The sequence below is a fragment of the Cydia fagiglandana genome, chromosome 3 (assembly GCF_963556715.1).
Source record: "Cydia fagiglandana chromosome 3, ilCydFagi1.1, whole genome shotgun sequence".
In the NCBI taxonomy this organism is placed as follows: domain Eukaryota; kingdom Metazoa; phylum Arthropoda; class Insecta; order Lepidoptera; family Tortricidae; genus Cydia; species Cydia fagiglandana.
The window spans coordinates 16,064,929-16,082,176 of NC_085934.1; the positions used below are offsets into that span (position 1 = coordinate 16,064,929).

The 17,248-nt window shown below is 40.5% G+C and overlaps 1 protein-coding gene across 1 annotated transcript in view; it reads right to left on the minus strand.

Moving 5' to 3' along the window:
- Positions 1-6,065: 6,065 nt before the first annotated feature.
- Positions 6,066-17,248, minus strand: part of LOC134680275 (protein patched) — a 32,728-nt gene continuing 21,545 nt past the window's right edge. The window contains exons 3-16 of the mRNA XM_063539371.1: positions 15,904-16,049; positions 15,590-15,801; positions 14,940-15,144; positions 12,856-13,125; positions 12,641-12,775; positions 12,402-12,531; positions 12,030-12,277; positions 11,527-11,718; positions 11,292-11,435; positions 10,323-11,201; positions 9,952-10,134; positions 9,283-9,525; positions 8,698-9,006; positions 6,066-8,348 (exon numbers count right to left, since the gene is read on the minus strand). Coding sequence (XP_063395441.1) covers positions 8,040-8,348; positions 8,698-9,006; positions 9,283-9,525; positions 9,952-10,134; positions 10,323-11,201; positions 11,292-11,435; positions 11,527-11,718; positions 12,030-12,277; positions 12,402-12,531; positions 12,641-12,775; positions 12,856-13,125; positions 14,940-15,144; positions 15,590-15,801; positions 15,904-16,049 — 3,605 coding nt within the window. The 3' untranslated portion in view covers positions 6,066-8,039. The remainder of the gene's footprint in view (positions 8,349-8,697; positions 9,007-9,282; positions 9,526-9,951; positions 10,135-10,322; positions 11,202-11,291; positions 11,436-11,526; positions 11,719-12,029; positions 12,278-12,401; positions 12,532-12,640; positions 12,776-12,855; positions 13,126-14,939; positions 15,145-15,589; positions 15,802-15,903; positions 16,050-17,248) is intronic.

Sequence of the window (17,248 nt, forward strand, 5' to 3'; positions counted from 1 at the left end):
ATTCCTGATTCCACGATTACTCGAAATTACTTTGTAATCTGATTACCGATTCCCAGATTACTTTGTAATCTACAATACCGAATTACTAAGTACAATTCCATTTGAGGAATCAGGAATCAGTTTTTCTAAAATTACAATTCCTAGTAATTGGAATCAATGTCGATTCCTCATTACAGGAATGCATTACTTGATTCCTTTCAGATTACATTTCGTACTTCTACTATCAAATAGTATTTTATGCAACAGTTTTATAAGAGGGGTCAAAAAATGTGAGTGGCGTGGGTAACAATGTGAGCCGAAGGCGAACATTGTTAATAAATACGCCATGAGCATTTTTTGACTACTTATACAACGTTGCATACAATGCTTTTTCTATGACTAAGCAATATTAAATAAAATACAAAAAATTATAAACAAAATTTTATTTATGAAAATGTCAATGTAAATTTTGGATAGTAGGTATTACTATATGTATGTAGCTCTTGTCTGCGACAAGCACCCATAATACCAAATAATACTGCAACCTGTAACAAGAAAAAGGAGAATTAAATAATATTCAGTTTCAATGCAAAAATATAAAATGTACATAAATATAGCTCGTTGTACTGTGTACCCTAAAAATGAGTGAGTATCAAAAAATTTTATAACATATACCAACCTTGCTTAAAAGATAGATCTGATCCGGTGCTTCCAATTAGTCTTTGAACATACACCAAAGACGTTTTCAGAGAATGACGAAGTTTTGTGCTCCAATCTCCACGCCATGCACTTCCCATAAAATTTGTCGTATAGGTGCTGAGATTTAATACTTAGGCAACAAATTTTCGGTCGCTGCTTGTGCTGCAGCGGATATTTCTTCAGGTGTAGAAACAATGTAGTCCTCTTTGTCCATTTTCAACACTTTTTATGAACGCAAAACAAATAGTAACGCAAAGTACTCAAAGAACAAGAAATTACCGGGAAACGAGAAACAAACGAATAATGTCTATGGTTATGTTTTTTTTAAAGCCGTTACACACTACCGCACCGCACCAGGGTCGTGGTGCTGTAGGGTATAAAAGTATTTTTTATTATGTTGGTAGCAATGAACTCAGTACAAATTTGTTACTTTTTTAATAAAAACCGTATTCATTCAATCGTTTGTCACGTTGGTAGCAATGTACCGGTATGTGGCACCTGCTACCCTGCACTAGCTTACCGTATCGTAATGTCTCTAAAGTAGCTAACACACTACCGCACCGCACCAAGGTCATTGTGGGACGCACCCATAAGTAAAAGGGAGAAAGCGATATCTCTTTCTCCCTCTTACTTATGGGTGTGTCCCACAATGACCTTGGTGCGGTGCGATAGTGTGTTAGCTACTTAAAACGACACAAGTGCTTTTTTGGGCAATAGACTATAGACTTTTAAGGAGTATTAATAATGTATGCCCTTATATGTTCGTTCGTGACTATGTAAATGACAGATAAAAGTACCCGAGTAGAAAAAGTACATTTCGATAGTAGATATGTATAGATGTTGTTGATGTTGGCTTACTAGATATAGATGCACCTTATTTGAATCAGGTGAGCAGATTTCGAAAAAAATAATGACAGTTTTGGAATCCAACATGTCTGCCGTGCGCTTTGACATAAAAGTCGTCATGGGTGTCGTTTTATAGGTTTCAGGGAGTGCAAAATTCGAAAATGATGACAGTTTTGGAATCCGACATGTCTGCCGTGCACTTTGACATAAAAGTCGTCACGGGTATCGTTTTATAGGTTTCAGGGAGTGCAGAATTCGAAAATGATGACAGTTTTGGAATCAGACATGTCTGCCGTGCACTTTGACATAAAAGTCATCATGGGTATCGATTTATAGGTTTCAGGGAGTGCAGTATTCGAAAATGATGACAGTTTTGGAATCTGACATGTTTGCCGTGCACTTTGACATAAAAGTCGTCATGGGTGACGTTTTATAGGTTTCAGGGAGTGCCGGTTTCGAAAATGATGACAGTTTTGGAATCCGACATGCCTGCCGTGCACTTTGACATAAAAGTCGTCATGGGTGTCGTTTTATAGGTTTCAGGGAGTGCAGTATTCGAAAATGATGACAGTTTTGGAATCTGACATGTTTGCCGTGCACTTTGACATAAAAGTCGTCATGGGTGTCGTTTTATAGGTTTCAGGGAGTGCAGAATTCGAAAATGATGACAATTTTGGAATCAGACATGTCTGCCGTGCACTTTGACATAAAAGTTATCATGGGTATCGATTTATAGGTTTCAGGGAGTGCAGTATTCGAAAATGATGACAGTTTTGGAATCTGACATGTTTGCCGTGCACTTTGACATAAAAGTCGTCATGGGTGACGTTTTATAGGTTTCAGGGAGTGCCGGTTTCGAAAATGATGACAGTTTTGCAATCCGACATGCCTGCCGTGCACTTTGACATAAAAATCGTCATGGGTGTCGTTTTTTAGGTTTCAGGGAGTGCCGGTTTCGAAAACGATGACAATTTTGGAATCTGACATGTCTGCCGTGCACTTTGACATAAAAGTCGTCATGGGTGTCGTTTTATAGGTTTCAGGGAGTGCAGCATTCGAAAATGATGACAGTTTTGGAATCCGACATTTCTGCCGTGCACTTTGACATAAAAGTCGTTGGATTCCAAAACTGTCATAATTTTCGAAACCGGCACTCCCTGAAACCTATAAAACGACACCCATGACGAATTTTATGTCAAAGTGCACGGCAGACATGTCGGATCCCAAAAATGTCATTATTTTCGCATTTTGCACTCCCTGAAACCTATAAAACGTCACCCATGACGACTTTTATGTCAAAGTGCACGACAGACATGTCGGATTCCAAAACTGTCATCATTTTCGAATTCTGCGCTCCCTGAAACCTATAAAACGACACCCATGACGACTTTTATGTCAAAGTGCACGGCAGACATGTCGGATTCCAAAACTGTCATCATTTTCGAATTTTGTACTCCCTGAAACCTATAAAACGACACCCATGACGACTTATATGTCAAAGTGCACGACAGACATGTCGGATCCCAAAAATGTCATCATTTTCGAATTCTGCACTCCCTGAAACCTATAAAACGACACCCATGACGACTTTTATGTCAAAGTGCACGGCAGACATGTTGGATTCCAAAACTGTCATCATTTTCGCATTCTGCACTCCCTGAAACCTATAAAACGACACCCATGACGACTTTTATGTCAAAGTGCACGGCAGACATGTCGGATTCCAAAACTGTCATCATTTCCGAAGTCTGCGCCCCTGAAAACTTATATGATATAGTTTCACATAAAAACTGTATTTATGGCTGGGAGAAGAACGATCAAAAGTATTTTGACACCGAGTAATGTAATTTAGTCTGAACAATATTACGTAATCAGATTACTGGAGTAATCGATTACGAAGGAATCACGATTCCACTTGTACTTAGATATATTCAATTCCAAAGGAATCAATTACGCAAGTAATCAGCGGATTTGATTCCAGTAATTTCGATTACCAAAGGAATCGATTACTAAGGAATCATGATTACTGTAATGTAATGTGTAATTTAATTCCAAAAGGAATTGATTACGCCCAACTCTGGTACCTAGTTTAGTTGCCATGTATTACTTTTATGTATCAAAACCATACAAAACAAACTTTATAAAAACTAAATGCTTTATGTAAGAGAGGCCACAGTTTTTTACGGCTATTGACCAAAAGTTAAACTGTTACCTTTGAGCTTAGAGTAAACTCCATTCTCGTATTCAATCATTCGACGTATACCTAATAACAATACTGAAAAAGGTGTTGGAGGTGTGCACTCTCTCGCTCTTCTTAAAGGGCTGTCAATCGAGCCACTGAAATTCATACTAAATTGGCGTTATATTGGTGTTGAATTTTCATTTCTGAACGAGTTCCTAGGAGATTAACCGGCACGACTGGTTAATTTTCATGGCCGGCGTTAATAGTGTTCCCAAATTACTTATCTGCCCAGGCAGCGCTTATTTTGGTCAATCTAATTATTTCACTCGGGTTTTATAGTTGTAAGACGTTGCTTCGTATTTAAAAGGGATATTTTTTTCCCACGCATGATAAAATAGAGATCGCCATTGGAGTTTTTACAGATGATTTTGGATGATTGATCATTGAAGAGAATTATAGGGATAGGGACCTATTAAAGAAGTGAAGATGAGTAGTTGTCTAAAAGCGGTTCTGTTAGACTCTAACAGTTAGAGTGACATTCCATTTCCCACTGCAGCTGCAATACTGTTAATTTTACTTTGGAAATTGACAATGACAGCGACGCGTTTGGAAACCAAGTCCAGTCCATGGTTGCCTAGATTACCTAACCGATTTTTATCGTGGTTTTACTAAGCTGTTTAAGCGTCTCTGGCATAGGTACTGAACATATATAGGCCAAGCAATAAGAAGTTATAGAGGGAAACGCTAGGAACACAATTTTTGACTCCGTAACTTTGTTTGGACTAGTTAGGAGGTGAACATATCAAAAGTCCCCGGCCGTAGCCCCGGTGCTGGGGGGTAGAGGGGGGTAAGAAGGTCGAATTTTTCGGTTTTTCATTGAGATCTTGGAAACTTTGCGTCTTAGCGACATGACTACTAAGACAAACCGAAAGCTGATAAAATTAGTTACAAGTTTTATCCGTCAAGTTTTTCGATATCTTGAACAGTTTTTGAGATACCCGCTCTTGAAAGTTTATTTAGGGCTTTCAATTTTATCTTGATATCTACATTAGTGAAGCTGCTAGGCCGTGTTTGGTATCATTTTTGTATAAATCGGGGGTGCTGAATTCATTTTTGGTATCACATTGACACCATTCCTAAGAAAAAAATATATAAACTTTAAACAAATAACTTTTTTTTTAATTCCTCTTCACGCTTAAACCGCTCAACCGATTTAATTGAAATTAAGTATATTTTTCGTTGATTTTCAAAATTATATATTTTTTTGTTTTATTATTAGTTGATTTTCAAAATTATATTTTTTTTAATTTTGGTTTTACTTCGGAATAGTGTCAATGTGATACCATAAATGAATTCAGCACCCCCGATTTATACGAAAATGATACCAAACATGGCCTAACAGCTTCACTGATGTAGATATCAAGATAAAATTAAAATCCCTAAATAAACTTTCAAGAGCGGGTATCTCAAAAACTGTTCATGATATCGAAAAACTTGACTGGAGAAAACTTGTAACTAATTTTATCAGCTTTCGGTTTGCCTTAGTAGTCATGTCGCTAAGACGCAAAGTTTCCAAGATATCAATGAAAAACAGAAAAATTCGACCTTCTTACCCCCCTCTACCCCCCAGCACCGGGGCTACGGCCGGGGACTTTTGATATGTTCACCTCCTAACTAGTCCAAACAAAGTTACGGAGTCAAAAATTGTGTTCCTAGCATTTCCCTCTACAACGTTTTTTGAGCATTCATTTCCTGACCTAATACAGTATGTATCAGAACGAAAGACAAAGAAAGAGACCCATTGATGTTTAGGTCATACCTACATAGCAACTTTTACTATGGGACCAACCCCGAAAACGCGGAAAAAAAATTGACTCTCTCATAGGAAATTTCAACATCAGACCAGCAAAATGTATGAAACATCCAATTTTTTTTCCGCGTTTTCGGGGTTGGTTCCATAGTAAAAGTTGCTCAGTATGATCTAAACATTAATGGGTCTATTTCTTCGCCTTTCGTTCTGATACATATAATAATACTTATAACACTCAATAATGCTAAACTTCCTATATGTTATATTTGCACACAGCAAAGGTAGGGCAAACTTTGGCTATTCGGTGATACGTAGTTATTCGGTGATAGTCAGTTTTATCGTCTTTTATCCGAGTTGCCCGGTAATTTTATTGCTTAAAACAATGTTGAAGAGATACCATGGATGTGATTAATGTGGTGTAATATGGTTTCAAGTAATATAATTGCCAGGTAACGCGGCTAAGACATTAAAAGCCAAGGTTTGCCCTACTTATAATAAGGCACACAGTAAAGAAAATTACCGAAAACTGAAATAAAAAGAATGAGGACATAAGTTTAAATTATTTTATTTTCTCAATACAGTGACAGTTTAACTTTCCTTTAAAAATATTGTCAAGTGTTTTGTTCAAGTAAAAATATTTTTATTAAAAATCTCATATCAATTACAGTAATATACGTTGTCGTAAAAAAACACTGGGGCAGTAGCTGCTGTCACATTAATGCTCAATAGGCATTAATTTAGAAATTAGAAGGCTAATCACTCACCACTGAAGTGTTCTACTGTTTGAATAAATTACCTTTGTTATCAAAGATTGAAAGACCCAGAAGCAACACTTCCCTGGCGATTAATTGCTGAATATAAGCTGTTCGTTGGGTCATATACCTATAAGAGCAAACACAACTCATTTACATTACAACCTATAGTTTTTCGACAATATGTCAGTTAAAATTGTATAAAAATAAACTATACAATGGTGCACTACTCGTCGTAGGCACCTCGCTTACCTAGGTGTAAACGTTCTGCCTTGCAGACGAGTCGTCCGGCCGCGAATAACCAGTTATTACAAAATAGGGAATAATAGGCAAAGCTTTGCGTAGGTGGCACCACTAGTACATACAGTAAACAAACCTCATTGACATCATCAATGACACATCATGCGTCACTTGGGCAATTCACATGGTGAAACACCAATCGACAGTTCGGTTTCTGGTTTAACGCCTAGTATGTATAAGTTACTCTATGGTTTACTAAAGAAATTAGTGCTTCACTCTGGCGGCAGAACATTGCAGTAATACTCCCTATTAAACAAATTTCCGAAGTCTGATAATAGCAAGGAGCATAGCTGCCTAATATACAGATATTTGTGCGTGTATTTCAACAGTTGCCATTCGCTAATATTAAAATAACGTTTTATTCGCAGCCAAACATCGTCCGCCTATTCTAAAACTATATTTACAGAATATCATTATGTTATATGCGTATAAATTAATATAATCTAATAAGTACTTTGCACAAAATGTCACAACGTTATTGGTTAGTTCCCTTATGTATGAGGTCGGCGCCGGCCGCGGCCGGTACCCGCGCGTTTATACTTACCTTGTACTCTGAATACTGTGTTTTGATCGTTAAATGCAGTCTTCACAATTTCATATGAACGTTTACCTAAAGATCACAAATTACAGTTAGATATCTAGGTAATCTCATAAATAGCTTCTTAACCTAACGCTACGAGTAACTAAATAATTTGTACAATAAATCTGAGATTTCTAACAGACTTCACTGGTGAAAGAATAATCATAAACGTAAAATAAATAATATCATAAATTACATAATAATAATATTTGACCACAGTCTTTAGAGAAGGTATAAAAATATAACAAGAAGCATTATGGAGACAAATGGAAATGTCTTTAAAATAGGAACACACAGAATTAAAATGATATTTGGTCTTTTAAGATTCAACCTCGAGTTCACACTGAATCACGCGTCACCGCTACAAACACTAGTGCCTTCGTGGAATGCCTTCATCCAACAATATCACTAGAGCCACGGGGAGTTTAATTAGCAAATTCCTAACCGTGTAGCTGAATTATAAGATTGTAAAGTACTTACACATCAAAGAACACAAAAACATACCTAAGTACCTACGACAATATTATTAAGCCAACTGGTTTTTGTTAATTTTAACTCCCCTTGGTCCCAGTATTAAAACGGCTGCTTAAATACAAACCAGCACTTTCAAAACAAATTACTGTAGCCTCCACTGTATCTAATTGTTATTTTCATGAACTGTTAACTTAAAATTACAATCTTCGTAATACTGCCTCAAGGCTTTGAATACAAACATCGCTACGCACCTCAAGACGTCTTACGATCCACAGACACGATTGTGTAACTTTAGACAGAGATATCGTTTCCTACTTATAACGATCAGATCCAAAGAAAACAAATAATGCGATATAGTCTTACTTCACAATTATGAAACTACACACTCGAGGGTATCAAGTTGCTTAGTTCGAATGTTCAATGCCTCGACGAGTCACTTTCGTGGCCAGAGTCTCGTCCGTTCTCGCGCGGCGAGGCGCGGTGCTCCCTTTCATCTCTATACCGGTCTCGTCGGTCCCTGGACCGATCCCGGTCTCTCTCGCGATCTCTGTCGCGATCTCGGTCCCGATCTCGGTCCCTGTCCCGGTCTCTGTCTCGGTCTCGGTCGCGGTCACGTTCGTCGTCGCGGTCCCGGCGGCGGTCGCGGTCGTAGTAGTGGTACGAGCGTCGAGATTTTCGGTCACTGGGTGTCACCACTTCCACCTTTATGTTCGCTGTGGCCGTCACCTGCAAAGAAATGTTTATCTTTAATTAATGTTTTCCACAACTCGGCAGTTTAGATGTTATAAAGCTAAATTAAAATTAATATAATTATTTTCTTGAAATATTCGTAGGTATTCGCGGTGGTGACGTGACATTTCACGTCACCACCGCGAATGGCACGTCAGTTTAAGAATGAACGGCCAAACCGCGTGCCTTATGGATGTTAATTTTTGTAACATGTGAATTTTAATTTATTATAATTTTGTAATAATAAAAATCGATCTAGGTATCTACGAGTATGTATGCTTACATTCAGGTAAAGATTTTTAAATTTATATTTCACGAGTTCATAACACCCATTTACGTTTCCTACCTTAGTCGTAATAGATCCAGAGTGCGAAGTCTTGGTCGGCGTAGAGCGGCCGCTATTCGAGTCACTCCCGTTATACGTAGTCGTCTCCACAACCACCTCTGGTTGCACCACGATGGACTGCATGGAGGACTGCGCAGATTGACCCGAGCTGTGCCAGCTCGGCTCCTCGGTGATGGTGGTGAGCGAAGGTGCGCATGAGCGAGGCGACGGCTTGTTGCGAGATTTGTCAGAGTTCGATTTTCGACTGGCTATGGGCGAGCATTTCGGGGACGGAGTTGATAGACGCTCAGGGTGCTCTAGAGGTCGAACCTGATAAAAATAAAGATATTTTATAAGCTACAGTAGAAAATACTGTATAATTGTTATTTTTAATTAATTTAATTATTTATTTTATATCAGCTAAATAAAAGGATCAGCCTACGTTAGCCAGCTACGATTAAATTGAGAGGCCACTTATCTCCCGATATTGAGGTAAACATTATGGGAGGCGCAGCATAATGAAAGATTTAGAAAAAGATCTGAGAGGGCTTTAAATAGATTTTGCCCTCATTTTACATAAAAAGTGATAGATTAATTTAAACTCACCTCAGCAGCGGGCCCCAACAGCGCCAGCACGATAGGAAAGAACAGGAGTCCGTTGATGAGGCCGAGGATGACGAGCGCCAGCAGCAGCCTCAGGAAGAGCCGGGCGACGAAGCCGAACTCGCTGGTGGCGAGCATGGAGGCCGCCAGCGCCGCGGCCAGCGCGCCGTGCAGCACGGGCGCCAGCACCGCCTCCACGGCCAGCATCGCGCGCCGACGACGGCAGCCGATGGAGGTTACGAAGGCCTGAAGGAAAAATGTAAGGTAAGAAACGACGCGAGGATCAAATGCAGAGGTTTTTGCGCTCGATTAACGAGGTTCCGATTTGTAAAGGCTTGTTATGCATGTGGTTTCAAGTTGATCCGATTTCTAAGCGACTAAAGAATAGAAAGCGACGAAATAGAAAAGGACGTGTCGGACGTCTCGGCCGGGCCCGGCTCGGTCTAGCGTGAGTCATCCTTAACGTTTGGTTTCAAAAACGGATTAAAATTAAAAGCCTCTTAAAACTTAGATCATTTTAATCATGCAGAATACAGGATACGAGTAACAACTAGTCCAACTAGGCAGCAGTTTGTTATATAATAAATAAATATTATGGGACAATCTTACACAACCTACCTCGTCTAATCGCAATAAGAGTTGTGTTGTATCAGTTTCCAAGTGGATACGTACGAGGCAAAGATGAACGGTGAAGTGCACGCCCCTGCCGATGGCGAGCACGAGCAGCACGGCGGGCACGGCGGACAGCTTGACGCCGAGCGCGGCCATCGTGCCCACCAGCTGCAGCACCAGCAGCGCCAGCGACAGCGTCACCAGCAGCGCCGCCCACGCGTTCAGCAGGAGCACCATCACCGCCTGACGAATTAACAAACTTTTGTTATTAATAAAATAGTAAAATAAAATACAGCTCTAAATAAAATAAGGCGGCAAACTCTTACCGCACAAGAATATTCTTATGTGTTGACTGTTCAGTAGAAAAGTCATCAAATTACATATAAAGGTCGTAAATGTAATAAAAAATAACTATTTAAATGCGTACTTACAATAAAAACTGCAGCTAAAGCGCACCCCAATGCGTACATCAATGACGTCCGCAGATATAAGTATTGCTCCCAGAACAGGAACGGGATCCCAGATGGAAAGTTGGCCAGCCCTTTTGCTTCAAACTTCAAGCACAGCTCGCGCACCGACATTATCATGTTCTTTATGTTCTCGGTGTCCGTGAGGCCGGACAGGTAGAATGGGAGCTGGGTGTAAATAAGCGGTGATGATTTTGGAATATTCAAATTTTCGTCTTTAGGAAGGTGTGTCCATCTCTTTGGTTGAGGTTTCAGGTTTCCTTGGGATGCGCCATAAGCCAGAGCATCGTTAGTGGCCCACGCAGATAGGTAGTTGTAGAAAGCCTTCGGATTAATTATGCCCTCCTTGTCGACTAGACGGTGGCCGTTCTTCACATCCTTGATGAGGGCCTTTTCGATGGGATTGTCCACGTGTCCGGTTTGTACTAGAAGTTTGTATGCCAGTATGCCCTCATCACTTGCATTACTGTGGAAAAACTCGGATGTTATACATCCGTTGGCGAAGTCTCTGTCGAATGCATCTTGAAGATCTAACAGCCAGTCGCGGAACAAACTCAGCCAGAACTTTGTAAGTCCTCCGTTGTCGTTCTTTATGATGTTCGGAATCCGTACAAACTGATCGTGGTACTCGTAAAGAAGCTTCTGGTTGGTGGGATATTCAAAATCGCCTTGCGTGACTGCGTACATATTATAGAAGCCGAAGTACTTTTCTTGCCGTGACAGGAACTCGTGTTCATCAGTGTTTTCAGGTACAATGTCAGTTAGATCGAGTCCGTCTTTAACCTTCGTCGCTCCCCAGACACTTGCTAAAATGACCGCGATCAACGCTAGCATTGACGTCACCTAAAAATAGAAACAAAGTTAGACCAAGGAAGAATACTAGAATAGGTAATGTATAGGAGGATTTTACAGGGACTAGACAAAAATATGAACCTTAACATCAGGCCGCATGATAAATGGCGTGTAATGAGTCTTCGCCCACTTGGTGAGAGACAGGCTCAAACAACACGGCTTCTTTGCTTCAGCGCCTCCATTGTCTGGGTCTAAAGGCTGTCTACTCGTATCTTTCACAGCATTCTGAAATAAAAATAAAGGTGAATGGGTTGAAATTTAGATATAAGAGGTTATGTTCATATCAAGGCATGATATGAAACTGTGATTTACTAACCTTGTCAGTCTTTCCACTACGTGTAGTAGATCTTCCACTCGTCCGTTTGACTCGAGTGGGGAGCGGGCTTTCTGGCATTATGCAGCACAACAAGTCGGAACGGGCAGCCGATCGCCGTCGCAGGTCCAAAGAGATCATCGCCGGAAATACCAGCAACATCGATCCTAGGTTGAACAGTAAGAGGATAGCAGCCTGTAATAAAAGGAAAAAAATCTTTGAGAATAATTAATAAGTTTCTACGTACACCAAATGTTATAAAGGCTAAAAGCGCAATCTGCGCAATGCATCTGAGGGTATTTTGCGAAATGATCAAGCTTTGGATATGAATAATTACCGTCGATTACCAGATCGTTCGTGTATAATGAAAAAATTGTGAGGAATCATTGGCGCAGAAACTGCTGGTGATGATGAAACCTTCGTAGTACGTTTAGCTCAATTAGGCTTCCAGGAGCAAGCTGAATTTGTGCACTTTAACACGCCAGTACGTGAGATTGATTACGTACCTGAAGACAGAAGGCACGCAGCGCTGGTATTGGTAGAAGTGCTGCAGCCAAGAACGCCATGGCATTGCAAAGCGACGCCAGTAAAACGCTCAGGCCACTTTTCTTTAGCACCAGGCCGGTTCTCTCCTCCCGTGGCACGTCTCCCGACTGTTCCACGTACGTATGCGTGAGAAGGAACATATCCTGCACGCCTAGACCCAATGCTAGGAAGGGCACGATCTGTGTACTCGTTGCATTGAATGGTATACCTGAAAATTATAAAATACCAGTTATATACTTCCATATGGATATTATGTCTGCGATTAAATTATAATTTGTAAGGGAAATAATTGTTACGAAAATAAACTCGAAATAAATAAAATGAATGATCACCTAATAGGGCACAAAAGCCTAATCCTGCGGCAACGGACATGGAAAGCAGAAGCACTCCGGCAATGCCTACTCCTGCTTGAGAACGGACGGGATCCTGCCATTGCATCAACGTAACGGCAACATAAATTAACTGAAAATAATTGAAATCGAAATAAAACAAATGATTTTAAAAGAAACAAAATAAGGTAATGTTGTAAACGTACATGCACGATAATGTTGTTGCATATCCAAAAGCTTACCATGATCATGTATCCTACAACAATGTTCTTAAGAGATAGTTCGGAGAATTTCCCTAGGATGTCGTTTAAAGTTGACGTGGAAAACGGATGGAAAGTGTACATAGGTGATACTGATGCTGCAGTTTTTCTTACTTCCTGTAAACCAAAAAATACTATTTATTTGTTGTTACGTTGAGAAATAAAAGTGAGGAGCTTGGTTTTGACACAACACTTACAGTTGCAAACTTTCGTTGCCAGGCGTCGAGTATACTAGCGGCCTTCTCCTGGTTCCAGCCGACGTGGTGCACCTTGTGGCTCTCGGACCAGTACTCAAACATCTCTCGCTCGCCCATCAGCTGCACGACGGACTGCAGTGCGCGCGCGCTGCGCAGCGCCGACGTGTTGTTGCGCGTCACCCCGCCCACTATAAGCTGCTCCGGCCAGTGCATGTACGCCGCTGCGAACCCGTAGCACCCGTTCGACAGCACGGCCGCCACGTCTGGAATCTAAACAACCAAAAACTTATAATTCCCGACACATTGAAACGTATTCATTACCGGGCACAAGTGTCACCTGCTCCGGACGACATAGTTACGAACAAAGGGTGTCGCAAGATTTACGAGGTTTCCTTGGAACTGTACCTACGTTTGTGTGTATCGGGTGGCGAGCATTATTGATAGTGTCATTGTGACGGCGATAGCGGCGGCAAACGAGGCCCATTGAAGCGTGTACAATGCGCCCGTATAATGCGGGGTCCGGCTGCGCGGGCGCAGGGAACAATGCGCGCCCGATCTGCGCCGCGGCCCTTCGCCGAACGTGGGTGGCGGCAACCCGCGCCGAGCCGACCTCACAAAAACGGGCCCTACCTACTCGACACATTCGACTGCGTTTCCAATGCAGCCCACGAGCACTTCCATCGTCCATTTATAAAATATTGCACAACCGTACAAATGCCTCAATAAGTTTAAATTTTGCTTTAAGACATAATTCAGCGTTTCCACTTTCCGGATGATAATATCATTACGCAGCGTTCAGTGTGTAATTAGCATCGGAACATAACTTTCTCGGATCGCGACTGTAGCGAGCGACGGCGACGCGCCGGCAGGTAGCCGCCATCTGCCGTCGGCGACCGCTTTCATCCCGTCTTATTACCGTTTCCCAAAATACTTTATTATTATGAAAAGTATTTAAGGTTTATGCGTTTAACTCGATAAAGTTATTTTATTTGTCGTGATTCTACATGTTTTATTTATGCGCCAGTAAAACCGTCGTAAATTGAAGTCTTCATAAAAGGACCGGGAGTTGTCGTAATAGTCCCTAATGTGGGTCTCATGGTCTCACGGTGGCGTAACAAATCACTCCATACGGAGTTTGATCTCATTCATATTTAAAGGTTACAAAAAAAGGAGATTTTAAAGTAACGAAAATGTCACATAGGCCAAGAAATAAGAAGGTATAAAGGGAAAAGCTAGGAACACAATTTTTGACTACGTAACTTTGTTTGGACTAGTTAGGAAGTGAACATATCAAAAGTCCCCGGCCGTAGCCCCGGTGTTGGGGGGTAGAGGGGGGAAAGAAGGTCTCATTTTTCGGTTTTTAACTTATATCTTGAAAACTTTGCGTCTTAGCGACATGACTACTAAGACAAACCTGATAAAATTTGTTACAAGTTTTATTCAGTCAAGTTTTTCGATATCTTGAATAGTTTTTGAGATACCCGCTCTTGAAAGTTTAATTAGGGATTTTAATTTTATCTTGATATCTACATTAGTGAAGCTGCTAGGCCGAGTTTGGTATCATTTTCGTATAAATCGGGGGTGCTGAATTCATTTTTGGTATCACATTGAGACTTTTTAGGTACTTTACTGAAGTCTTAGTCTTAACTATAGTCTGTATTTTTAGGTAACTAACCCTTCGTATGTCTAAGCACTGATCATTGCGAACTAATTTAAACCTATTGTATTAAACAAAGGATTTTAATTAGTACGCACTGATCAGTGCTTAGACAGATGAAAGGTTAAATAAAAGTAAACAAACAATTTGTGCATTTTCGGGTAGTCATAACATTTATTGGTTATAACCAACCAAATACAAAACCGCCTGGATTAGTCAATGAACGACCTCACTTCAACCTACATGATTTGATCATGTAATGTTTTCATATACTCTTTACTGGCTTAAGGAGCCATTTGAAGGTAGACTTTGTTTACTTTTGTTTAGATACCTAAAGCTACAGGCTATAGGCTAGCACAAAATACGTTCTACGGATACTATTTGCCATTATTTGATGTAGTAACACAGATATAGAAAGTGAAAGTACCTGGCCGTTTTTGTTGGGCGCAGTGTCTGGACAGTGTGTGTCGGTGGGGTCCAGACACGGCTTCTTCATGTAGGCGGACGTGATACCAGCTCGCTTCATGTACGCCTCCATCGTGCTCAGCGGGAACTGGATCTTCAGCCCTTTTACTTCTTCTAACACCTCTTGTGGGTTTAGCTGCGTCCATTTTAGTTTGTGTTGAAGGAAACTGGAAATATAATGTTGATTGTAAGTATAGTAAAATGTAGTACAGTAAAACCTGTAGAAGCGAGAGCTCAAGGTGCCAGAATATTTTACTGAACAGGATTCTCGCTTATAGAGGCCAAGGGAGAGACACTCTCTGATACAGAGGACGAACGGGAGAAACAACTCTTTCTTGAAGAGGTCTGTATCTTTCGCTAATAGAGGTAATCTAGGGAAAAAATGACGGGACCTTATAAATACTCTCGCTAACAGAGGTTTCTCGTTTATTCAGTTCCACCTTATCCAGATTTAACTGTAGTTGAAAAAGATATGTTTCGTACGATAACTCATTAAACGGTTTCTATGTTTTGCTGCTTGCAACTGAACAGTGTATGGGTCTCCTTATATCAAACGTATACTACATCATAACAATACTAGGTATTAAGATGATTTTAAAAAAAAGAACTTACGGTACAGATATCGGATAATCCGGGCCTAGCAATTGGGATCCTTCCCAGAAACAATCAAGTGGCGTGATAATGGCGCACGGGATGATGTTTTCGAAGATCTTTTCTATGTGATACTCTTCGAAATCGGGTATACTTGGACTGTAGCAGAGGTCTTTGAGCCTCCACTCAGTGTCATACATATGAACCGTTACCCTAGTTGCTGCCTTAACCACCTGTAAATATAAATATTAAACCTTATATATCCGAACAGTTAAAAGACCTATGATTATTTAAAATGTTTAATTGAAAAAAGGTATTAAAGAACGCTTAATTACCTCTAGATGATCGAGGAGTGCTTTCGCGTGAAGTAGTGACGCATCCGGGTCTTTAGCAGTCTGAATGATGAGCTGATGCGTTGAAGAATCTGTTTCGCCCAAGGCCTTAGCGATATACTTCAGTTCCGCTTCTAACCTGCCACCCTCTGAAACAAAACAATAAAATTGTAAGAACGATGTGCAAATGAGTTAAAATCATTATACACGCCGGTAAGCTTTTATCTACACATAGACAAAGTAAATAATGCCGACAAATTAACATGTAGAATGCACTACCGCATAAAAAGTAAGAAGTTAATGAAAATGCAATCTAGTTTACATTGAAACATTTTTTTCTTTATCGTAAAACGAGACAAGTCTCGAATGCCGTGGCCCATTAATATAAATCGTCGTTTTAATGCGATAGTCGTTATAGGCACAGACAACTTAATTTAGTTATTCGTGAGTTGTCACAACTTAATGTTGGTAAAGTAAGAAATAATGCGCAGCAGATACGTACCTACTTATCTTTTTGTGAAACACTGATTTAAACTTTCACGATTATTAAACATTATCAAACTGCACAACGGGACTTAATCGCGTATTTAAGTTTTAAGATTTACCTCCGACGTTTCGAGGACGGCGTTGTCCCCGTGGTCTCGGTGGTCTTCTCCGAGACCACGGGGACAACGCCGTCCTCGAAACGTCGGAGGTAAATCTTAAAACTTAAATACGCGATTAAGTCCCGTTGTGCAGTTTGATAATATCTTTTTGTGTATTTGCATACGAGTTTGTCTTAAATGAAACATCTACACGGCAATAAATAGGTTTTTTACAGTCATTATAGCGTGCACGATGTTGCCATTTCTCGTTGGATATCTGTGGCAGGATCGACAAAAAATGTTTCTAATTTTAGCTATCCCATCAGCACCCACGGCTTATTGGTGAGTGTCGACACATTTGTCAGGGAAGGCCGCGATAGTTAGCGCTATGCTCGTGATTTATCTACACGTGGGGAGTGCTATCGGGTCCACGCCTTCGCACCACTTACATGGCAACCTCGGCATTAACTAAACTGAGTGAAATTCAACCCAACTTGTGATGCACTCGCTGGTTTAAAGAAATTATAAATAATCTAAAATAAGAAACTTCACTCCTTATTCCCACTTTATTTGTACCGCCAACATCGAAAAACGATATCTGCCTCTCAGTCGCTGGAATATCCAAGAGCGATAGGCCCTCCGGTGTATGATGTAATGCAAAACAATGCACATGTGATATTATTGCGGCTTTGTCTCTCGGTCACCTATAGATATGTATTAGCACCTATCAAATAAGTGCTATGCCTACCTATAACGCCGTCATT